This window comes from Lepidothrix coronata, unplaced genomic scaffold (assembly GCF_001604755.1).
Source record: "Lepidothrix coronata isolate B3197 unplaced genomic scaffold, Lepidothrix_coronata-1.0 Scaffold4, whole genome shotgun sequence".
NCBI lineage: Eukaryota > Metazoa > Chordata > Aves > Passeriformes > Pipridae > Lepidothrix > Lepidothrix coronata.
This window is the reverse complement of record NW_016690184.1, coordinates 560253-585552: the sequence shown is the minus strand read 5'-3', so window position 1 is coordinate 585552 and position 25300 is coordinate 560253. Positions and strand designations below refer to the sequence as shown.

The 25300-nt window shown below is 35.7% G+C and overlaps 1 protein-coding gene across 1 annotated transcript in view; it reads left to right on the top strand.

Moving 5' to 3' along the window:
• Positions 1 to 25300, top strand: part of EYS (eyes shut homolog (Drosophila)) — a 784118-nt gene that overhangs the window by 573288 nt on the left and 185530 nt on the right. The window contains exon 33 of the mRNA XM_017823913.1: positions 2234 to 2463. Within this exon, the coding sequence (XP_017679402.1) occupies positions 2234 to 2463 (230 nt within the window). The remainder of the gene's footprint in view (positions 1 to 2233; positions 2464 to 25300) is intronic.

Sequence of the window (25300 nt, the reverse complement as noted above, 5' to 3'; positions counted from 1 at the left end):
GTGCTAGCCTAGTAGAATATAACACACACGTTAGTACACTCTTAATGCTGCTCTAAATGGAATAGCCTACATGAAGATCACGTCAGTTATTTCCCCCAGGAGAAAAATATTGTTTTTCTCCTGGCAGCAATTTCTTTGTTTTAATTGTATTTATATAAATAGAAACGTTCTTATTCTATTCAGGTAAATGGAAAAAAAAAAGGAAGACACTTATTTTCCTAAGTTTTTTATTTGCAAGTCCTTAGCCTTAAAAATATTTTAGGGATTTATTTTCATCCTTCTTGCTGACTGCCATCTTTTTTGGATGCTCTTCTCTCATATAAAGTAGATGACTTTTAACTACCTTGAAATCTTCATTGCTAAGCACCACAGTGTGTGTGTTTTGGCTATCTTAAGTTTTGGATGCAATCTGGGTACCTATTTTACTATCCCATTCTGGTGTTTTCCTTACCATTATGGCTCTGCATATCTTCTCTTTACTGTCACATAAACCCTGTGTCCCTTTCACTGTTTCCCAACATCCACTCCTTTTTCAGTTACTGTGCCTTTCTCTAGGTCTCCTTAGATATTTACTTTGCCCTGAATTATTTCTCTCATTCCTCTGCCTAGCTTCTTTTCCTTCCTACTTGCCTCTTGGCATATATGCCTTTTTGCCGTATTGAAAAATCAGAGAAGTGAGTTTTTAATAGTGACAGAGAAAACATACTTACCTAGGATATGTTATGGTGGGTGGTTTTTTTTTTCAGAATCTCATTAAATTTGTTAGTACTTTCTAAAATATGGCTTCCAAAAGAGTAAATTATTAAAATTGGTTTTCATGTTGTCATGAATAAATGAAGAATGTAAAAAAGTTGGAAGCTACACTTAATAAGACAGATGCCTGATGTGGTGAATACAATGTCCCATTGAAGATGTCCCGTCACACTGCTGTGTCCCCATCCACCTTGCTTCTGCAGTTGCATTCTATTGGTACCTCATCACTTTCAAATGCTTCTTTTTAAGACATACTACAAACTCAAAAATATGGTGAAGCAGAATTTTTAGCAGATACAAGAGCAGGTGAAAAGCAGAAAGGGTAGGGCACAGCAGGGGCCAGTATATGATTTATTTTTTAATTTTTATTTTTGTAAAGCAGATTTATGACACCATTTTCACCAAAATATGTAAGAATTTGACTGCTGATGTTTAACACATTGCCAAAAGTCCTGTCTTTCACTAGCTGTGGTGCCTATAAACCTTTGTATTAGGCATTTAATTTCTGTGCTCTTTTTTGCCCAAAATGTTAGTGACATTTCAGTTCAACCTTATCTCCCTTTTATAGAATCATAGGTTTGGTTTGGAAGGGATCTTAAAGATTATCTAGTTCCAACCCTACTGCCATGGGCAGGGACACCAGAGCCTTCTCTTCTCCAGACTGAACAACCCTAACTCTCTCAACCTGTCTTCACAGGAGAGATGCTCCAGCCCTCTGATCATTTTTTTTTGGCAGAGTATTGAGACATAAGAGAAATATTAACCCAGTTTTAAGTTATGAAGGAGATATAAATAGTAAGATATTTTACTAGATTACTGTTGCCAAATTAGAATTCGGAATTAGAAGTTGCTTTCTGGAAAAAAATATGAACCTCTTGAACTTCAGAAAATCAAAGAAGAACAGCTATCTCTTACATAAAATGCAGTGAGAATATTTTCTAAACTCAAAACCCTTACTAAGTAGTCATGAATCTTCTTGCTACTTTTGATTACTTTTGCTTTGCCCTCATAGTAATTTGTGTGATGCACAATAAGTTGTTCTGTTTGTTAAATTGGTAGCCTTACATTTGTTTGGTTTTAGTGAGTCACAAGTTTGGCTCTCTGGAAGAGACAAAAAGCAGTAATAAGCAGAGTTGAAAAACAGGTGAAGGCTGTATTTATTTATCAATCCATTGTTGATATCCACCAAAAATGAATTATGGGAGCATGTACAAGCAGTGCCATATGCATGGAGGTTATTTCTTGCTCCCTCACAGGAAAAAATACCTTCACTATGGTTTTGCCAGATTTCAGGATGGGGACTTAATTTGGGAGTTCCTCATGTACTCACATTTTCTTGACTATAGTCTGAATTTCCAGTCTGAATTTCTTGACTATAGTCTGAAAAAAACCCAGTAGAGTTATTAGTTGTAGCTTAAGTGTAGTAGCAAAATTAGGTCTCATTATTTGATTTGTTTTGATACATTGTCTCTCCTTTCAGAATTCCTGTGCCCACACATCTCTCAACAGCATTCCCTGTGGTTTCTTCTGATGTGCCTCAGTTGCCTGAACCTGTTGTGCCCTCTCAGATTTCCTCTGAATTGCCATCTGTATGCCAGGAAGGACTGTGCCATAATGGAGGGACTTGTCATCCTCTCTCTCTGCCTACTGGGGCCACCTCGTTTCGGTGTGACTGCCCACTACACTTCACTGGTCGATTTTGTGAAAAAGGTAGTTGTGATTAATTTTTTCTCAATTAGTTGTGAAATGCAAGTTGTATGCTTCTTTGGAGGTGGAAAAGGGGAAGAGGTAATGATAATCAGGTTTCTCTGCTTTTCATCCCGGTAACTGTTGGTAACCGAGGAGAAGATTCATTGAGGTAATTCTAATAGTACTTATTTACGATGTAAGATATGTCAGGCACACTTCCAAGAGTTGCAGACTTAAGGAAAAAAATAATGTATTATTGGTGCAAATTGTTGTGCACAGTTTTAATGCAAGATTTTCAGTGTAGTATTTCTGGAACAGAAGAAAGTTAACTTATAAAAACAAGGAGAAGATTTCCTCAAAAGATTATATGTTTTCCATTTCTATGGATTGAGTTTCATTCATCACTGTGCCTCGTCCTTTGTTGAAAAAGACTTTTTTTACTCTATAGCTCATTTATACTTCTATTCTACTACTGCTGCTCATAAAGCACAGAGCAGTCGAATGAACATATTTTAATTACGATTTGAATAAAAAGTAATTCTTTGAACAATTTTGGTTTCTTTGTAAAAAGAGTCAAGGCTATAAGGCAAACTGATCAATATTTCTGTTTTGTAATTGTAGTTGCTTTGCATTACTGCTTCACAGAATGTTCTTTTTAGAACAAATTCTATAGCTGGCTTCAAAACCTGCTTTAGCTTTTATGGTACCATGTGTTATAAATCGCAGTAGATAATTCTCATAGAATTAAATTCCTAGTGTCCAGGAAATTAACAAAAAGATTGTCTACATTATGATTATATAACTGTATCATCCTCCTAATGAACTTCCCGTGGTATGAAGTAAAAGCAACTAGAGTTAAAAATGCCCTTGCCAGATTGCCAGTATATCTGAGCTAACATCACCTTTTATTACTGTCTAAAAATAGGTCATTGCACTCACTATATGTGAAAGCAATCACTGACTGTCACCTCTAAAAAAAAAATTTGTCATGTGTTGCTTATATATCAGAGAATATTTTACCATTCAGTCTTTCCCAAGTTTAAAACAAATTTAATCATATATTTTTTAATTGTCAGTGTTACATTGAATTNATCTTCTACATATTTGGTCTCTGGGAATACTCTTTGCATTTGTTTTCAATACACTGCAGCTGTGGAAACTGCAGCATAAAATAATGGAACCAAAAAAAGTGTGTTTCCATCAAACATAACAGATTTAGTTACCATTCAGTGTGTGATTCGATGAAGTATTTTCAAAATTTCAATAAAGTGTTCTATTTATTTACATACATTTTATGTGCCAGAATTCTCTTCTGTGTTCCAAAGAATGCACTTGGCACCCTTTGTATCAGCATCATCTGTGGTATTTTGGATGTGAGCAGGTTTTTGCTTTTTCCAAGGGTTATGCCAGAAGTAAGCAATATTAAATTTAAACAGGAGTTTGATAGACATCCTGTGGTAATAGGCCATATCAATGTGTGTGCACAACCACTCTGTCGGGTGACACTTTGTCCAGACTCCATCGGTTCCTTCCACCAATGTCTGATTGCTGCTTTCTTCTGACCTTCTAGTTGATCTGTCAATCTCCAGGAGTCTTTTATAGTTTGGCATTTTTAATGAAAATTTACATAACCTGTGTATCATTGTCTGGGCTGGGTACTTACTCCCGTGTGCCACAGATTTTGGAGGAAGTAACTCCTCGTTCGTTGACTGAAATAGCTACTTTTGAGTTGTTTATTCAAAAATAGGATTTTAAGCCATTTTCTCTTTTGAAGACTAACCAGTACAGCCCTGCTGAGTTCATACAATGGGATGAGTTGACCTCCAACTACATTTCCAAGTAAATTTTTCAAATTTATCTTACCTGTGTAAATGAAGGGGTCTCTTATCTTTCTTTCTGTGATCTTGTTTCAAAAATCATATGTGAAAATATGACAGAATTACGAGTCCCTGAAGAGCAAATTAAAAGCATGGGTCTATTACACTAAGTCGCAGTTGTAACCAAATCTCTGATGTTTAGGACTTGAGCACCTTACATTAGATACATCTATAACCATTCCATTCAATAAAATCAGAATACAAGCTTTAAAGAAACCCTGAAACAAGTAGCTCCTGTGGAGAATATAACCTCATCTGTATAATTATACCATCCTTTTAATAGTTGAACGTCCAGTTTTCATGCGATATCTATTCTGTTTTCCTAAAAGTGAAAGACATGTCATTTGCCTTCCTGAAGCTTTTAACCATGCCTGATGTTGAGATATTAACGATTAATATTTCTGTATAGGATGTCTTGTAATAGTTCTAGCACTGGAAGAATAACATTTCTCTTTCATTTTGTGTGGAGAGGACAAATTAAGGAGTTTCTCTTTTCACAAAGCTCTGCTTTTACCCTCTGTATTCCTTCAACACAAGGAACAGCCTCATCCTTTTCGCTAGTGCTATTGTGACATGCTCATTGGCAGCTCACTGGGACAGTTAAATCCCAGAGTGTGCGCTGTCACATCATATGTTTATGTAGATCAGGATACGACTTAATGTATCCTGTATTTAGTAGTTGAAAAGTAACTGCAGCATTCTGTGATTTTATTTAATCCTAAGGTTTCAATGAGAGTGACAATTTACTGTAATGAAACCAGAAATTACCCAACTGAACTATCACTATAAGCCTTTGATATTCAGAGACAAGTTCTTCAAGAAACTTGGAAAGAGCTCATATTTAGAGGAGATAAGGGCATCTGTAGTAATTTTATAATTATTTACCATAGACCTTGCAATGGAGAAAGTAAACTATCATGTAAGCAATCCAGAAACTGTGTTCCAGTCAAGGAAATTGTCTCTCAACTCCTTAAAGTTAGCTATGATCTGTTTTAATTTTGCTGTAATGTATACCTGTACATTTCAGTAGTATATTCTCATTATTCATCTTTGTGATCTGCCTTGCACCTACCATTAACTAAATTTCAGCAAGAAAATATGTCATACACTTAAGTGGCATATTAATAGTCAGCATGGCATACCACATACAAACCCTACATGGATATCTTGGCTTCACTAGAATGTGTGCATTTGCTTGTTTCATTTTTAGGGTGAAATACACCACTTAGTTTCTTGGTAGCAACTGTATGTTTCTAACAGTGTATAAGACCATCTTCTAGAGTCAAAACAAGTGAATGTCATTATCTCAAGTGTTTTAACGTGATAGTGTGTTATAAATGCAATACTGCATTTTTCCTTTTTCTATTCAATTGTTCCTTGACTAATAAACTCCAGCAGGTTGTTCTGCCCTTACAAGAAATATGTTCAAATCACAGTTGTCACTATGGATATACTAGGGCCAAGCCAATTTATTTAAATACACAGTGTACTTACTCTAAACAATCAGATACCCCTGAAATATCTCTAACTGACAGTTTGGAAGAGTGGAAGTCTATCTCCATTTTTCTAAGGAAATAGAAAAGTATGCATATAAATCAGTGCATTTGCAAAGTTCAAACTGCAGCTATTAGTTCATTTTAAAAAAAGTGAAAGTTTATGGGTGCATAAATAAAGGAAAAAAAAGAAAGGTTTATTCCCTACTTCCTATCAACAAGGGATGTCTGGCCACTTCCCAGAAAACTGGGTTTCAGCACACTTAGCAGTTTCTTCAGAAAGGAAGCATTGTAAATAACAAATATCCCCTGCTTCCTCCTCCTTTCCTTAGCTTTTATATCTGAGCTGACATCCTATAGTATGGAATATCCCTTCGGTTAATTTGGGTCAGCTGGTCTAGTTGTGTCCCCTCCCAGGATCTTGCCCACCCCCAGCCTCCGGATGGGGTGGAAGGAATGTTGAGAGACAGTGCTGATGCTGTGCCAGCCCTGCTCAGTAGAAGCCTGAAAACACTGGTGTGTTATCAACAACATTCTTTTTTTGTTTGATTTATTTTTACTAATAATTACCAAAGTTACTTGGAATTTAGAAGTTAGTACAAGGTTTATTTTAAAATATTTCTATTTAAATGCAGCATAGAAAACTTGCTTCTCATATAAAATTACTCTTCATTACTCAGTAGCAACTGCTGGGTCGTGCAATAGCAAAGAATTATTTTGTAGATAAGGAATACAATCAAGGGTAGATAGTATACTCTGTGCTACCCTTTTCTCTTTTTCCTTTCTGTGTAAATAAACTTCTTCACTTTAACATGAAATGTATCGCTCTTTCTTTATTAGCTAAGCTATTTTATCTGCTTCATTGTGAAATTCCTACAAGTGGAAAAAACGCAATGCTTCTGCTTTAGCTTGAAAGCAGATGGTTGTCTATTACTGTAAAGTTCATAACAATAGATTTGGAATATCACTGTCTTGAATGTACAAGACATGTCCTTGACTGTTAATTATGTCCCTGACTGTTAATTATAACATTAACATTTTTTAAGTCTCCAAAATTTTTAGTATTCTGTAAAAGTTTTATAAATTGTTCAATAAAAAGAGTATTTAAATGTCATGTGGTAAAAACAGGAAATCTGTTTAATTTGATATGTTGCCTGTGTATATTCTGTACATTACTTAAAGGTCAACTCCTTTGACAAAGCTGTAAAAGCAGCAGTAAAATGGAAGGCTGTTATGGGCATTTATGTTGGAACAGTCACACCTAGAGGCTTTGCTACGTTTGTTCCTTGGGACACATTTGTTGAATTCCTGATTTGTTGAGTAATACTTGATAATATCACCCTGAACATTAGATGTTTCTTTTACAGCAGCTTTTCTAGACATTGTTCCTAACTTAACATTTCTAACTTGTCATTGACTAGTATCATTCATCTCAGACAGCTCTGGGGGTGGTTGTCTTTATGTTTGATATTATATTTAGTTTTGAAGAGAAATGTAGTTGGTCCAATTCCTATGATTTCAGACATATTTAGAACAATCTCACATCTCCAGTAGATCTATTTATCTCCTTAATAATATTTATACTGTGTACATGTGATTTAAAACAAGTCTGTAACATTTTCGACCAAAAAGAAAAGTGAGCAAATGGGAATGATATAGAGAATTGTGGGTGAGAAAGGACAATTGTGCTTTCATCTCCACATTCCAGTCTCAGTTTGAGGTGCCCAGAATTCAAAAACGGGATGCTGTTACCCCAAAGCCTCTGGTTCTCCAGAATTCAAGTTTTCTTTCACTCATTTTGTCCTCCTTCAAAATGATTCATACCTTTTAGGATTTTGTGAACAGAAAAGAAAAAATAATGTGTTTAGAGATATGTATAAACTTTAGTAATTAAGTTCGTGTCATTAACCTCAGCCAATATCTAAACTCATGAGATATCTCTTGATGTCCCACAAATTGCATTCATGTGTGTAAAACTTCCACATGAACTCTCTAGCTTTTGGGATAGCTTTGCAAAACGCATTGTTTTCCCTTCAGACTTAATTTTATTTTTAGAGAATGGCTTTTAAAATCAAGAACACAGTAGGCTAGTAAAGACCAAACAAAGATTTAGCCACAAGTTAAATAACTTTGTATGCTGGCTTTGATACATTAGTTGCAATTTTATAGGAAATAGCTAACCATTCCCACACAGTTTACTTCATTCAATAAAATTCAACAGAAGTACTATTTTAGTAAGCAATGCAAAAATGCCATATACAAATTAATTTTCTGCTCTGCACTTTCACTTGCGGATATAGTCTTGTACTTTGATATCAGACTAGGCAAACCTTGTGAAATGGAACTTGTGCCTGTGAGTAATTGTATTAGCTGCACAATCACTTGGATTTAGCATATCGTTCACAAAACTATGGAGAAGTTTTTGAAGGTGTCTAAAATATCTCTGGTCCAGTGCCATCTTGTTCTATCGGTTACTATGTATCAGTGTTTTATTTTAATGTAGATTAATTTGATGAAATATTTGGAAATCAAGGGAAAACAGGATTTTGACAGAAGAGCAGCTGGATTCACAAGGATGAGGTGAAGCAATTTTTGACTAATCCTTCTTCCACTCTCTAGAACAGTTTTGTAGAATTTTACCACTTCGAAAGCAAGTGTCAGTATGAGCTTTCATACGAATTAGTATTACATTTTCATCTAATTTAGAAATTATGTCCCAGATTCACTGCAACATGTAAGTTTTACATGTATTTAAATGTAAGAGTGTAAGGAGTCTGTGTGATTCATGTACTTGATGTTAAAGATGCAGGTATTCTGCTACATTAGACCCTGAATTAGGATCCATCCATTTTGTTACGTTTATGTAGCTTATCACTAAAAAACAACTTACATCTCAAATCCCTCCAGACGACTTAATGAAATTTTAAAGGGATGTGACGGTTTTCTACGACTATTAAGACTAGATTAAAAATGTAATTAAATGAGAGTTTAAGACACACCTTAGTTATACCTAGAGGGAAGATGACAAGAAAGAAAGAGCTTGTTGAAATGCAGAAAGAGCTCTTCAAAGCACCAACCAACTCTTAAAAACTTGTGTCCCAGTCTCCATAAAGTTGTTTATGTTTGCAACTGCCATCTACCCACAACCAACTCGCTTCAGAACAACTATAAGGTCTACTGCTATAGTGTATAATATAGAGCTATATGGTATACTGTAGTGTTACAGGATTCTCTTACTGAACAGAGATTTAATATATATTTAACAAGTCTGTTCTCTGAAATTATGGAGTCTGTTGGGCATTTGTTGCTTTGAGATGTTTCTGGCAAAAAAAAAAAATTATAGAAGTCGTAGAAAACTCTTTGTCTCCTCATCTTGTAGAGCAAACCTGTGAAATTTTGTCATTTCTAGTATTAGGTTTTTGAATTACTATTTCTTTAATGTGGATGAAAGTTTTCCTGTCATAGTAACCTTTAGGAGATTTGTAAAATTTGATAACAAATACTACTTTGGGAAAGAACAGGTAACATAAAGTGAAATAATGGCGAGTTTAGAATTTGCAGGAAACAAGATTTCTTCCCTTCATTTTCTGCTTTAAAATGCCAGGATAAAAGTTGATTGTTTCTAAAGCTTGCAACCTATTAAGCTGTTAATCTCCCAATTCCTTTGAGTCATTTTTTGTTTGAAGGTATTAAATGTTGCATAGGTGAAAAATACTTACTTTTTTCCTTACTTTACTTCTCCATTTATGGCATTTTCTGGAAAAACCTTGTTTCAGTAACTCCTGAATTGCAGTCATTTGTTCTGTTGGTGCTAATTTGCTGTTAATCAAGTCATCTGTGAAAATGTGATGTGTCTCCCCCGGCAGTATGGCAATGCTTATTTTCTAAGCTTGACTCATTTGAGTTCTTCCACAGGAGATACCATGTAATAAAGCAGGTGAGGTATTAAATACAATTTTTGAGCTTTATTGTGTAGCCTGTAAGGCGTAGAAGGCTTTGACTGTGTTTGTTTTTATAGCACAAAATAAGCAATAGTTAGTTGGGCTTCTTACCAATGCAATCATCTGTGTTACTGAGTTAGGATAACAGTATATTTTACTACCTTGACATTTTCCTTTCAAGAATGATGTGTTTAAAAACAGAGGGGGTTTTTCATCCCTGGATACAAGGTGTGCAGCTGCTGGTCTGCTCTCAAACCACTCTCAGGATCCTCAGCCAGCTGAGAGAGTGAAGTGAACATGAGAATTCTCTAGAGACTTCATTAAAGTGTCATGTCCCAGAGTGAGTGGTCATTTTGGAAGGACACTGGATACTTACATGATGTGGAAACAGCTTTGCTGTTTCCTGGTCTAAACATAAATTTCTGACTTAAGCATGAAAACACACATTATTTCTAATTAAGAGTGCCTGACACATTCCTTTTCATGGATCTTCATGGAATGCTGGTCTTTGCAGTCACTTAAAATCTCAAACTATTTTTGTTTAAAAAGGAGGAAAATATATCATATAGATGTTAGGAAGTCACTGTATTGAGGCTTCTCCAGCTTCAAACCTCCCCCCCCGAGGAAGTCATCTTCTCTTATGTAATATAAAAAGCCAATTTTTCTTCCCACCATTGTAGTTTCTTTATATTTTTGTATTAACAGTTTGTGGTGATAATATATGCAAGTAGTTATATAGCAAAAATGTTTTAGCTATTTAGTATTTTTAGCTACCCAGGAAATTCAGGATTCAGAAGGTGAATTCCCAAGTAACACAATATATTTATCTATTTACATTCTACATGGGTGTACATCAGTTCCGTACAAAATCCGTAAAGGTTCTAGAGCTTGGGAGACGTGTAGAGTCTCCCTGTGTTTCAGTGTAAATAGTGAAAATATTGAGTACATCATCAAACAGAGCAAAGAGTTGAGACATTGCCCAAATAGATATTCAAATTACTGTCAGATTCCTATTTTCTGTTACATTCATATTTATGACAAGAACTTACACAAATGAACAAAATTTTCCTATGTGAATTGTATTTCCCTCTATCAAGAGTTTTCCTTCATGGATTCTTTAGCTCTACAGAACACAAAAATAAAACTACAATATTATAAATAATTAATAAAAGACATTTACATATTGAATGCAATAGAAAATATGCAAATATGGGAAATAAAATCAAGAAAATAAAGGCAAGGATCCTATTAGCTTCTACCAAAGTGGAAAACTATAGATTCATCTAACTTCCAAAGCTTTTTGCCAACACATGGCATTATTCTTAATACTATCTTATGGAAATAATCGTAGATGAATGACTGTTTCTTTTTATACATGTGTAAAATCTGTTTCGGCAACTGGTGAACTTCAGCAAAATAAAGAACACAAATCAATCAAGAATTTATATAAGTAAAATACGTACAATGTGGTGAAGTTCAGTCACAAGCTTTTGAAGTTTCTTTTAAAGTTTAATAGCAGAAGCCCAGTCCCTGTTGGACATCTGTCTCTTCACATGTATTTTCTCCTATAACAGGAAGTGTGCTACTGGGTTTTCTGTTGGTTGTTTTTGTGTTTTTTTTTTCAGCACAGTTGCAAAATGAAAAAGGTTTATCACTGCAGGTTGGTTTGAGGTTTAAATTATGGAGTCATTATTTTAATAGAAAAAAACCCCATAAGATAGGAATATTCCTACTAAACACATGTGTACTTCATTGAATGTCTGGCTAAGAGCATTGTGGAAACACTGCACAACCTCTCTGCTCCTGGAGATTCTTATATAGGAGTTTTACAGGAACTCTTATTACATTAATTCTGTTTTTGATATAAAAGCATTTTAAATCACTCATAAAAATATTAATGCGCAGAAAAGGTGCTAAAAATCAAGGACTTCCATGCATTAAAAAAATTGAGTATGAAGGGATCTTTCATTCATTGCTCTTTGGATTCCAGCAGGCTGCATAAATTTCTTCCTTTATAGATGAATTCAGAGAGACTTAAGACAGGAATTGAGAATATTCATTTCTAGATGATCAGAATCAGTCTCCCATTTTTTGACATTTCTGGAGACCAACCAGGGTCCGATTGAGAATAAAAGAAAGAATGTCAGCCCAGATTTAAAGCCTGAACATTCCCATGAATCATCCAGCTACTGATGCTTCAGGGCCTAAAATTTATCCAGAGATGCTGGGGAGGCAAAAGATTTAAAAGGAACAGTAACAACAAATTTTGTCAGAACTGAACATTTTTTCCAAAATATTGGCTCAATATATGTCTGATTTAAGTCTGATTTGTTTTATTTGTAAATTGACAAACATATGGGGTTTTAGGTACGTTAAGAAGGCAACCTTAGGTCCCTGTTAGATACACTAAAAATTTGATAACATTTAAGACATGGAGGGGGGAACAGGATAAAGTGTCACTTAATAGCAGGCAGGACAGATTTGTGAAGTTGTACGATAGGGCAACTGAACAATGAAAATATTTTTGAAAAGTAAAATGAAATGAGCAATTATAAAGAAAAGTAGTCATCAGCATTATACTTCATCCAGCTGAAGGTCTCTTAGAAGAATAAAGAAAAAATCCTGGACACAGAGAATGCTAATAAAAACTCAGAACTCTCTGAGGAAGGAAATTAATGTTTTATACTTGACATTTGCTCAAACTCTTTCAGCTTGAGGTGTTAATCATCTTATCTCAGTGCAGGGGAAGCCTACTACTTTGTTGTTGCTAAAATGAAGTCTCAAATGTGACCTTACCAACCCCTGTAGTTGTCTACATTTTCTGTTACCTGTGAAAATATGTCATATGTTTTCAGCATTTCCAGAACAACAACATTCTTCATTCTTTCTTCTGGCTCCGGTAGTGTCACATTGAAATCCTGCTGCATTGTTACAGTTTCAGAAGCAGTAGATTAATACTATGCTATTATATTGCTGCATCTTATTTTTCACACGAACAACTTGCAAAAAACAAGGACTCTATGAGTAGTAGTGAAACTTACTTGTAATAATCAATAAGGCTTAGTCACTGTCCATGCCATCAGGATTTTTGTAAGTTCTGGCAATATCTTCATTTATCTCTGCCACAATTTTTTGCTCCTAGCATGGCTATTTTCATTTTCTGCTTTAAAAAAGGTGCTCCCCTGACAAAAATTGTCTTCTCTCTTAACATTTGATTCATTAATCTTTAAGAGAAGATACAATCGATATCTACCTACTAAAAAAAAAATAAAAATGCTGAAGGCATCTGTTACAATACTGGGAAATGTCATTAAAAGTAGAGTCTTTGTTATAAAAAGAAATGCTTTTTACTGACCCTGATCAACGTTGTTGCTTCTTTTCTTTCTTAATTCTATATTACAGACCACAAAATATTGATATTATATCCTTATTTTCTGACTTTGTTCTCACAAACAAAAATAGACTATTTTTATGCTACTATGTATATGTGTATGAAACAAAAACATCACATAGGAGTATTATATTTCAACTTCATAATAGTTTTGTGTCTTTTCCTGCCACCATTTGTCATTCGTTTATTCTCCCTGTTTTTGTTATACCTGTTACAGTCTTCTGTGACTTGACAAATTCCCCCAGTGCAGTGTGAACAGGAACAAAAGAGACTGATTCTGCATCTCCTTTCTTTGAGCCTCAGTATAAAGATAGAAACATTTTTGTCATATTCTTGTATTTGACAATTTGTTTGTCACAGAATCATGGAATAGTTAAGGTTGGAAGGGATCTCTGGAGATCATCTAGTCCAACTCCCGCTGCCAGGGCAGGGTAACCTAGAGATCCTAGAGGTTTTGAATCCCTCCAGAGAAGGAGACACTATGATTTCTCTGGGCACCCTGTTCCAGTGCTCTTCCACCATCAACATAAAGAACTTCTTCCCCATGTAGAGCTGAAACTTCTTGTGTTTTAGTTTATGGCCATTGATCCTTGTCCTGTGACTGGGCACCACTAAAAAGAGTCTGGCGCCATCCTCTTGGCACCCACCTTTGAGATATTAATGTGCATTACTGAGATCCCCTCTCAGTCTTCTCTCCTATGGGACCTGATGTCATCACAAAACCTCTCAATGATTTTTGAGTCACCTCGGGAATTCAGAGAGGTCCCAGCTGACTGGAAGCTAGAGAACATTGTCCTGATTTTCAAGAAGGGCAAGAAGGAGGACCCCAGAAACTATAGGCCTGGCAGTCTCACTTCAGTGCCTGGTAAAGTTATGGAGAAGATTATTCTACGAGGTATTGAAATACACCTGAAAGACAACCAGCACAGCTACATGAGAGGAAAGTCTTGCTTATCAAACCTGATTTCCTTTGATGACAAGGTAACCCACCTAGCTGATCAAGGGAAGCCAGTTGATGCAATCTTCTTGGATTTCCGTAAAGCTCTCCATACTGTCTCTCACAGAATCCTTCCAGACAAAGCAGACAGCACACAGCTGGATAAACACCTCATGTGGTGGGTGAGCAATTGGCCCACAGGTAGAGCACAGAAGGTAATAGTGGATGGGGTAACATCAGACTGGTGACCTGTCACTAGTGGGGTTCCTCAAGGCTCCATCTTAGGCCCTGTGCTCTTCAACATCTTGATAAATGATTTAGACACAGGACTGGAAGGAATACTAAGTGAGTTTGCAGATGATACCAAACTGGGAGGAGCTGTTGACCCCCTCAAAGGCAGGGAGACCCTGCAGAGAGACCTCGACAAATTAGTGCAGTGGGCAATCACCAACCATATGAAGTTCAAGGAGGGAAAGTGCTGGATTCTGCACCTGGGGTGGAGGAACCCCAGGTGTACATACAGACTGGGGAATGAGATTCTGGAAAGTAGTGCCATGGAAAGGGCTGTCTACACACATTAGTGTTCTCTATGTTTATTTATAACTGATGACAACAATAATTTTGAAAATGAGATAATACTTAAACAAAATCTGAATTCAGTTATCTTTTGGCAGTATCTTGTGGTGCAAATCTGAGTATAATTTGAAAGCCAAGCATATTCAGTCCAAGTCCTACTTAGACTTTGTTTTTAAAATACATGAATATTTCCTTATTATCATCACTGAATAAATTGTGAAGTTTCTTTCATCATTTGGGCAAAAACAAATAAACAAATCACAAAAAAACCCAACCCAACTTTTCTTTTGTTGCTTCCACTTATATTTTCTATGCTATAATTGAAATTTTTTATTCTGGCAGAAAATGGTAAAAGATTAGTCTTCAAATATTTTCATAATGTTTGTAAATATTAATGTTATTACTTTTTCCCTTAATGATTTTGGACAACAGCATCTGTAGAATAAAACCAGTAATTTTTCCAATCAATATTTTACTATGTAGCATCGTGAGGTCCTATTTGCTTCCTTTTCTAATTCTGGGATGTGGGATCATTCAGATCAACTGCTTACAAAAGCTAATATATTATCATAAAGAGCATGAGGCTCAATTGAATTAGCAGCCATTGTGATACTCAAAAATAATAGAATGTTGTGAAGATGAAATGGAAAAATCCATGAAAATTTGAGGTTGGAATTTTGTTAGCATATAGGTCAGGTTAACAGACAATTCTAGGAAATAATTGGAGGATTTGAATAAAAAGATAAATGCCTTCATTACTATCAGCCAAATTATATCAGAAAGTATATCCAAATACTTGTGGTATATTTGACATTAACAATCACTATGCTTTATTCATCCTATCTTTGACCACAAAAGATAGGCCTGTACTTCTTGTTTTTCTGTTGGTTCTATAAGCCCTTCTCTGGAAATCTGCAGTAGCTTGTTTATTTTCCTTGCTTTTGTGACCACTAGACCATCACCTATATGATACAGAAGAGAATAGAATCCACCACCAAAATTAGCTTAGTGTCCTGCACATCACATCAAATCTACAATAAGGATAAAAGAAAGGGGGGGGAAGGATTTAAGGAGGAAGAATAATACATATATTCTGAGATGGCCTGAATCACTCTACTGAGACCACAGAAATGGTTTTCTTTGGCTATATGTAGTGGATTATAAAGCTGAATTAAAGGTTTCAAAATAAAATTCCCTCACCAAGTTGGATTATAGAGAGAAAGAGTTTGACTTGAAAGAGATATGTTTTGGAGATACATGATGTGATGTAGCTTTGCAGAATTAGTTTCCTGAAGCAAACTGTTCAATTGTTGGATGGTAACAGTAGAAGAGTTACTTGTACTAACAATGTTCAGTGTAGGGGAAGAAATAACAAAGCCAAATACACTGAAAGTAAAATAAACAGTCACAAATCAAAGAATGTGTCTGTTTCTCAGTCAACACAGTGTGTATTTGAGGAAAGAAAGAACAATTAGATAAGGAAATGAAAAGAGCATCCTTGCCTCCACCTGCAAGTAAAGCCTATCCCTGGGAGCAGTTTAAGGAGGGTACATCAGGACACTAGAAGCAGCTCAGTGAATGCTCTGTAAGAAACTGATTTTCCAGTTATGGACGTATTTTTTTCTATTGTATTCTGACAAGTTTAGTGCTTGATAGAGAAAATGTAACTGTTAAATAGTATAGGAGACTAAAAATCAAGTTCAACTATGTTCTTGAATTAGCCTCAGACTCACTGTATGACCTTGGACTTCTGTTCCCTCACCACAGTTCTTGCTGCACTTCCTTCTATAGTTTTTGTTTGGTTGTGGTTGTTTGTGGGTTTTTTTTGTGGGATAATAATGCTGTGATTCTGCTCGCTAATTGATAATTCACTTGTTCATTCTCTATCTTTTTTTAAAATTTGTAGGGCTGCCTCAAGGAGGTCCTTGTTTACATCCTTTCCTAATCGTGGGATGTCTGATAATGCATATCAGCTGCCTTTGAAAGCTAATACAGTATCATCAGGAGAATGAGGCTCAATGAAGTAGCAGGTTCTGTAACCTGTCAGGTCTCACACATTAAGTGAAATGTATTTAACAGCAATCATGTTCCACAAAGCCTAGTTCCAAACTCATTTTTCTGCAAAGGATCAGCAGATCACCAAAGTTTCCATAGTCCAAAATAACTGTCCTTAACTCAGTATGGGACCGCCAGCATAGACAAAGTCATTCTCATGAGAGTGATTGTGAATGCAAACATTAGACTGTAGATACAGTTATTTCTGATCAAGTCTTAAATTTAAGCCCAGTATCTAAGACCAACCACAGACAATTCAATTCACTATGAGTTTTCACAGAACACAAACCTTGTTTCTCTGAAACAGGCACATGTGCATTATCAGTGACTTTTTTTCTTCTTTCTTTTCCCAGAAGAAAATTTCTTTCCTCGAGGGAAAGCTTACTTTGATTTTAAAACTCAAGACATTAATGTAGAAAAGAAACTTTAGGACTCATTTGTACTAAACGATCTTAATAGATGCATTTTTCTATATCAGCACTATTAATGTAAATCGAATATCTATAACTTGGCAAAAAATCTTATTTTTTATGAATTAAAAATATGCCTGTCAGTCTAGTAATTATATAAACATACTTTTTTCATAGAATCAGTTGCATGCATAATTATAAAAACCTTTATCATGGTGCACATTTCCTTGGTGATTGGCTGATACAAGAGAAAACATCATCTTACAGAGTAGATACACAGTATATATTCAACATATTAATAAACCCATAGTAGCTCTGATATGTGATTTCTCTTGAGAAAACTCTCAGTTCAGAGTTTATCTGATTTGGCTCAGATTTCAGACTCTTACAATTGAAAGAAAATCCAGGCCCTGTGTTATTTAACTTGTTAAGTGAAGCGTTACTTAACTTGCTATATGTCTGTTTCATGATATAACTTTTATCATATCATGTTCCTGATTACGTATCCTTTATTAGCCTTTTGAATTGTACTTTGACCAGATGCTGCATGATTGCTCCGCTCTATGCATATCCTTAAGACCAGTGACAGATGGTCACGCTCTAACTTCATCTGAAAAATCACTGGTCTTGAAGCAGTGTGTGAAGAAATCATAAATAATGTGATTTTTTCAGCATAGGAATTCACACATTTGGGAAAATTACTACCATCTGTGTGCATTAGTGCAGCATCATGCCTTGTAGATCAGATCTGATTCATGCCCTGCCAACTTTGAGTAGAAATTAAATTACCAAGTATTTTTCTGCGCAAGATCCTGCAGAAAGGCCTCTGCATGTCCATCCAATTACTGTTCTTGAAATACTAGAAATATCTTATTGCCAACATTTTCATATATGGCTACATTCCAGAGGACTCTGACAAAATATAAATAAATATAGTAATTTTATTGTATGCCATATTCTCCATCTATAAGAGAAGATTTGTCTGGAAGCTGACCACCCAACACCAGATGACATTTGCCTTGACTCATCCACAGGTCTGCAGAACACCATAATAGAAAACTTTAGCAGATGTGCTCTTCCTACACCATAAGTGGGAAATCAAAGGCTCCATATGACAACATACCTTTTAAAGATTTTGGTCTTTAAGATATAGCCTTAGGTGTGTATATATTTAGGCTTTGTTTATTTCCTAAAATACGGATGTCAAGCAGGATTCAAACAGTTGGTTTCTAGATTTCAAATCCTTTCAGCTCCCCTCCTCAACATCCTACTACTCTACCTGAATCTCTGGTCACAAAACAAAGAAACTCTATAAATAAACAAACAATTTTACAGACAGCACAAACAGGTCCACTTATTTCCATCAGAAAGTAATAGGACTGCAGTTTAAGGAATACTTTTCACATTACTTATGGAGACATCTCAGGAGGCTTCTGATTCCAGTGAGACTACGATGATACCTTCCATCCTAGGGAGTTTATTAAAACTGAAATAGAGCAATTTGGTATTAAATTTGGTCAAATATTTGGCTGCTATCATCTTCTCTATTTGTGTCAAACAACTTCCTCCCATCCACCTTTAAAGTAAAATCATTAGCACTTTTGTTTAAAAAGGGTAAGTGTTTAAACCAATAAGTGTTTAAACAGTCACATCTAGAACCTTAATTTACCATTTTCAACCTATGCAATTCTTTTAAATCAGTGGCAACGTGATTCCTTATAACCAAAATACTAAAAGTCACTTACAGTTTGGCAAAAAAATAGATTTCTGAGCTGTGATTGAACTTCTACGTTTAGAGGAAATTTCCATTTAAGCTGTTGAAAGTAATAATGGAAATATATTTTAATGCAAAGTTTTAATGTATCAGTACTATTTCCTAATTTTTATCTTTTGTATGCTGTAAGACCTGGTAACAGCTCTCATATAGTGTGTTCAGTGTGTTCTAGTCTTGGGTCTTCAAAACCTGAAATCATCCAGACATTTGCCAATACTTTCTGCAGATGTCTCAAAGAGGAAGAAAAGGCAAAGCTGCCTGAACTCAATCTGATAAGATCATTTTCATCTGAATGAAAACTTACTATTGAGTAGTCTACCACTTAAAAGTCACTTAGCCAGCACTCCTTGGTATCACTGGAGTATGTGTTCACTTTGAATATTGATACAACAGCTGCAGGCATCTGTCTATAATTTCATGAAAGCTGCTGTCATTAGATCTTCAAGAGGTTGAGATAATTCTTTTTTGTTATTTGTTCTCTTAGCACACAGCATAAGAATTTTCTGGGGCCTTTTGCATGGAAAAAAACTTCAAATAAATCTTCATACAAAATATACAGAGTGTATTTGTGTCATTAGTGGAATATGCAAATAGGCAACACATTTTGAAGAAGTATCTAATGTGAGGTGATTAAGTTCTTATTTTCTATTACATACTCCAGAAATTACGAGAAAGTTGTGGAATATATAATTGGAGTTATGCAGGTATTTGAGCAGTAATTTTTAGAACTTGGTTTTGACCTATGTATCAGTCCTACATGAAGTTGGGTATAACCTGGTAATTTTTACTACATTTTATAGAAGGAGACTGTTCAGTATTATGTATACAAATTAAACACTTGATGAAGGATTTGCTATATTAAATATGTAAATTAAACTTCAGGAAGACATGTAACTAAATTAGCACTGAGAAGTCCTTGGTATTCTGTGACTTACTTGGAGATCACTTCAGAGAAACTTAATTGTGCAAAGTTAGGAAAGCCATGAAAACTTCTACCCAAGAGAACAAAAGTCTTTAACTAAAGTTTGATGAGAACTAAAGTTTGTGACTATTAATAATAGTCACAAAAGTAGGGTAAAGTAGATCAGGAAGCTTACTGTGCTTTGGTACTATTGATTATGGCCTCATAGAATCCTTCATTATCAGCCAACTATGCATTGCTTATAAATGCATTAGAGTTTTGGGACAAATCAGTCATTGTTAAAATTGGCAGTTTAATCCCTAAAGACAGAGAGGGTGCAGAGCCTAGATGTGTGTGGTCCCTCAGTAACATCCCTCTTGTACTTCTACTTCTTTCCAGGTAATTTTGTTACAGACTATAAAGTGCCCTATTGATTGAGCTCTGAAAGTTGTAAATGTGATTTATGAGCTGTATTTGATTAAAAGTGTCGCTGCTCTGGGGGACACAAGAATTTCTTCCCCCCAAGTCTAACATTGAGTAAATCAGTTTAATCCATTGCCTGAGAGACTATACCCTTTAAAAGGACTAGTAAAAATGGAAAGCTACATTGGAAAACTGGAGGAGAGCTTTATTTTAACCAAAGTGCCAGGTAAAAAGAGATGCATGACCATGGGAGAACTAAAACACTGCAAATATTACTCACTACCAGATAAAGTAATACAGTTTTTACAGCAATTTTGTAAGTACAACAGTTTGAAGATAGTAAAGTAAAACTTGACAGCCGGGTAAGTAGCTAAGTAGTCATTCCTGCCACTTTTAATTACATTTTTGTTTGATATGCAGTGCTATGTGTCTGTTTTCCCTCAACTGGAAGGAGACTTTTCTTCTTTAAATAAAAAAAAAAAAAGGCAAAATGTAAGAAGAATAGTTTTTAATCAGACAACACATTTTCCTAGTTTTTTACAAGCAAGTATTTGTCTTTCAAATTGTTTACATATGAAATAAAAGGTCTTTACAGGCTTTGGACTTGCACTGCTTTTAAGTTAGAACCAAGTGAACATACAGCAAAGATATGTGACGTGTTGGTGTCTTTGCTACTAATTAAGATTAGGCATTTTATGAGTGCCCACATAACTAATCTCTTGTGGTTGATATCCAGTGAGGTTACAGTCCGTAAGTTTAAAAGAAAAATATCTCTCTTTTAGCCTATAAAATTGGCTAGAGGACTGTGCTTGCTCAACCAATTGATCAAACTAACCTTGCAGTGTGCTACAACTTCTTTCCTATATTAATCATATTCCTAATGAGACTCATTTAGCAAGAAGGATATTTTAAATCTTAGTATTTCAGGGTGAGAAGGATTCAGGAAATTAACAAGATTTGAAAAAACAAATTTAAAAACTGATTGGGTCACTTTTCTATAGTATGCATCAACTTTAATTTTTTTAACATAGTTACAGTGGTTGTATCTTTCTTGGACACAAGCTGTAAATAGCTGTATTGACGTAGTAAATAGTAACAGAAACCATGTGACGAAATTCTAAAGCATGTGAAAAATTATTGATGAATCTTTGGGCATACATTCCTATACATTCTTCCCATGAACATGCTTTCATCTAGTCACTGGTAGCTTTACATACTTCTTACTTCAAACAGTGCAAAACAAAAAAGTGCTTCTTTCTTTTGAATCAAATGTGTAATTTAGCCTGAAGTGCTGGGTGGACAATATTAGTCAAACACTAGTGCTAAGTTGCAGACAAAACTTCCTTACTTTCTTTGCTTAGATCCATGAACTTTCTGATATGGCAAAATGCACATTAAAATAATTGTGTCACTCTTGGGCATGCTCTTTTGTTTTCTTCAGAAAGCTTTGCATGTGAAATAGGCTCTTGTAAAATGTTGTTTTGAGCTTTCTCGACAGAGGAGTCTAGAAAATAGCAACAATATTTTAAAACACTTCAGTTCTAATTAGTTCAACTATAAAATGTGTGACTCCTTAAGAGAGGTAGAAAGCTAACTGTGGTAGCACAGAATACAAGCTGTGATAACTCTGGGCATGACTATATATAAATGGGCATGACTATATATAAATATTAACTGTACGCTCTTACTTGAACTAGCCCCTCTGTACAAAGGTGTAGCCCTGTGAAAGCGAGCTCGAGAGACTGGGTAATTTTATTCTTTTCTTAGCTCAAACTTACCAGCAGCTTTAACCAATGTTGCCAAATTTATCACTGTAGTTTCCAAAAAGCGGTGAAGTCCCACGGATTTAGTTTCCCAAGGTTGACTATCCTCTGCTTTTCTGATATTTAGGATTGTATTTGTGATATTAAGCTAAAAGTAAGTCTTCAGTCATGCAAACAGAAGCCTGTAAGCCTGCTACCATAATAAAAAAAAAGACTGAACATAAACTCTGGAGGGGCCTTCAATTTGATTCGTGATTAAGTAGCTTAATTTTGGTAACTATTTTTTTTTTTGCAGTTGTAGGCAGTGGTTATTTTTATTTTAGTTTCATGATAATTATAATTAGTGATGCATTTTATCCTAGCTCTTTTTACCAACTTTCAAGAGAAGAGACACCTTTTTATGACAGGGGCTTAAGTCTTCCAATGTTTTCTGCTCCTCTGATAAATGAAAAATATGCTCTTCACTGAGTGATAGCTTGCATAGATTTTACTACTATTGCTCATGCAGTGCCAAAAGACAGTTTTTGATTGATAAGAATGTACATTATGGTTTTGTGTATCCATCATACCTAATTCCACATAGCTACATAGGTACTTTATCCACCATACTGAAATCCAAGCCAGCTATAGTCAATTATATGCCTCAGATCACTGTCTTACCTGCTAGTAAGAATATTCAGTGATTGATTTCCTAGATTATGCCCTTTCTATTTCACTGCAGCACCAAAACTGCGGTCTCACTTGTTCGGTAAACATCCTCTCTGTACTTTTAGTGGTTCTGATTTCAATTCACATAGCACTGCACAGAGCCAGTTTTCTGAACAGATCAGTGCCCATCCAAAAAGGGGCAGCAGGTAGTGCAGTTCTTTCTTTCTTTCTCTTCCTCATTCTCTATTATGAAGGCATTGCAACTCCAGGAAAAAATGCAATTTTAAAATCATTAAAATAAGATTTTTTTTTTGTTAAAGTGACTGTCCTTGTATCCTCTTGCTTACTTGCTTGCCTGCTTGAATACCCTTGTCATTGCTTACCACTGGCAGAAAGGATTCATCTGCTGTACTTGTGCCCTAGAGGTGTTACAAAAGAAGTAAGAGGAAATATTTTTTTATGAGAGTATTAAGACATTAAATGAATTCGGGAAATATGAAGGTGCTCAGTCTTAAATCACCACAGGGTTATTTTTCATAGACATTATATTTCAAAAAAGTGGGAGCAAAAATATTTATTTACCTGGCTGTCTATACATAATTTTTTCAAATCTGAAAACGCAGAAATTGTAAATATAACTTATCCATAAAAGTGCGGGACCCTGACCACTATTCCAAAAGATGTTAGTCTTTGATTGTTAAGATCTAGAGCAAAGTCTAGATGGAAATCATTCTTCTTTTGAAGAGGGAAGACACCTGAAGGAAGACAATTGTGAGAACACTGCACAGGAAACCATAGAAAGAGAATGGGAGACAAGTTCAAATAAAAATTTAAAAAATAGGCTCAAACCCTGGAAATATTTATATGAATTCTAATTGTTATGACTTGAATAAAATTAACTCATTTGACAACAGGTTATATTACATACAGGATGTGTCTGTGCAGTCCATTAAAACTTCAGTCAAGCTTGTACCATGGGAGCAGCTGGGTGTGAATCTGGTTTTGCCCCAAAGCAGAACATCTGTATAGATGCCACACTGCTTATGAACTTTGCTGAAAACATACTTTGCAATTAACTTTATTTTGTTAGAATTTTATATGATCAGTGTCGTATAAGCTATCACTTTATAACTGTTGGTAAATCCTTTTCTAGTAGCCTTTCCTTGGGAGCACTATAAACAACCAATGTGTAAATGAGGATGTAAAAGTGTCTGAGACTGAACTGATGCATTGAGATTAAATGGACTCAGACACAGAAGCACTGTTAGTGCAGAGCTGCCTTTAATGACCAGCCTCCCTGACCATGCCGGGGGAGATGGGACAGCTGGGAGAGAATCCAATCAGATCAGGATAAAGGTTCCTCACAACGAGCCTCGGCAGTGGTGGCAGTGGTGGTGGTGGTGGTAGTGGCGGGGCAATAAAGCACAGGAAGGAGGTGGGGAAGGTCGAGGCAGCACTCCCAGCCAGACAGGCTTGACAGGGCCGGAGGCCATCAGAGTCCCAAAGAGTTCTGTCCCTCAGTGACCACAGCTCCTGTCAGGCACAGGAGCAGAGAGGCAATATCTGGCTCTGAGCGAGTTAAGTTCTCATGGCAGTTAGCAACTGTTGGCCACTATATGGGTACTCCCCATCTCTTACTCTGGAGGATTCTCCACAGCCAGGTAAGAGCTGCCATTAGGACTGAGTGACAGGGGAGTCATCTGAGGGTCAAGAAGGTTTAACCAGCCCTATGGAGAGTTAAACTCAAAGCTAAAACCAAAACCTGAGTTTAGACTGTTATCCAGACAGCAGTGTGTTGTGTTTGAAACCATTGGGCCATTGCTGAAGGTCAGGTTTCCTGACTGCCTTAGTGTGTAGGACTGACTGCTCTTAATGACTATAAACACTTGAGCAGAAACTCTCACTCTATAATAAAGGTTATTATTTTATTAGCTAAGTGCCTATTCTTTCAAGGCACTGAAATGGTAAACTCACATGAGTGTTAATTGTTGTATTTCATTGGATTTTGATAGTTGGGTTCTCCATATACTTCATAGTGGCGGTATTTGGATTCCTTTAACACTAATAATAATAAACCAGGAAATTTTACAATAAGCCCTCATTTTGTTGAGGTTGCAACTTCAGCCTAAGGAAACAACAGCATTTTTTTCATTATTACTTTAGTCTAACACTCTGAAGAGAAGCAAAGATACAGAAAAACAAGATGTTTTATTTTCAGATGCTCTTTAAAAACATGAGATGTACAGAAGGGTTAAAAGGCAAAGAAGATTATGAATGTGCCTGGGAGTCATGTAAAGACAACCCTTACATTTCTAAATGTAAACATTGATGTTTTTAATTTATAGTAAAAAAATTAGGAGAACCTATAAGTGCCCTATAACCACTTTATATAAGCAAATTCTTAAGCATCACCTTACTTTTAAAGTCTCTTTCCCTAGCTGCTCTTCTCTCTCTTTTGTTGACATCCTAGCCCAGGCTGCCAAATAAAGCAGACTTAGATTATCCCGTGGTGATGCAACTGCTTCTACACTTTCACTTCTGGGAAATTTTGACTAATTATCAGTGCCAATTGTCACTTGGCAGTACAGCCTAAACAAAACAGAAATCTTTCAACCCCTGTGGACCACTGTTCTCTTTCCAGTGGTTGTGTCATTTTTCCCTCCATGGGC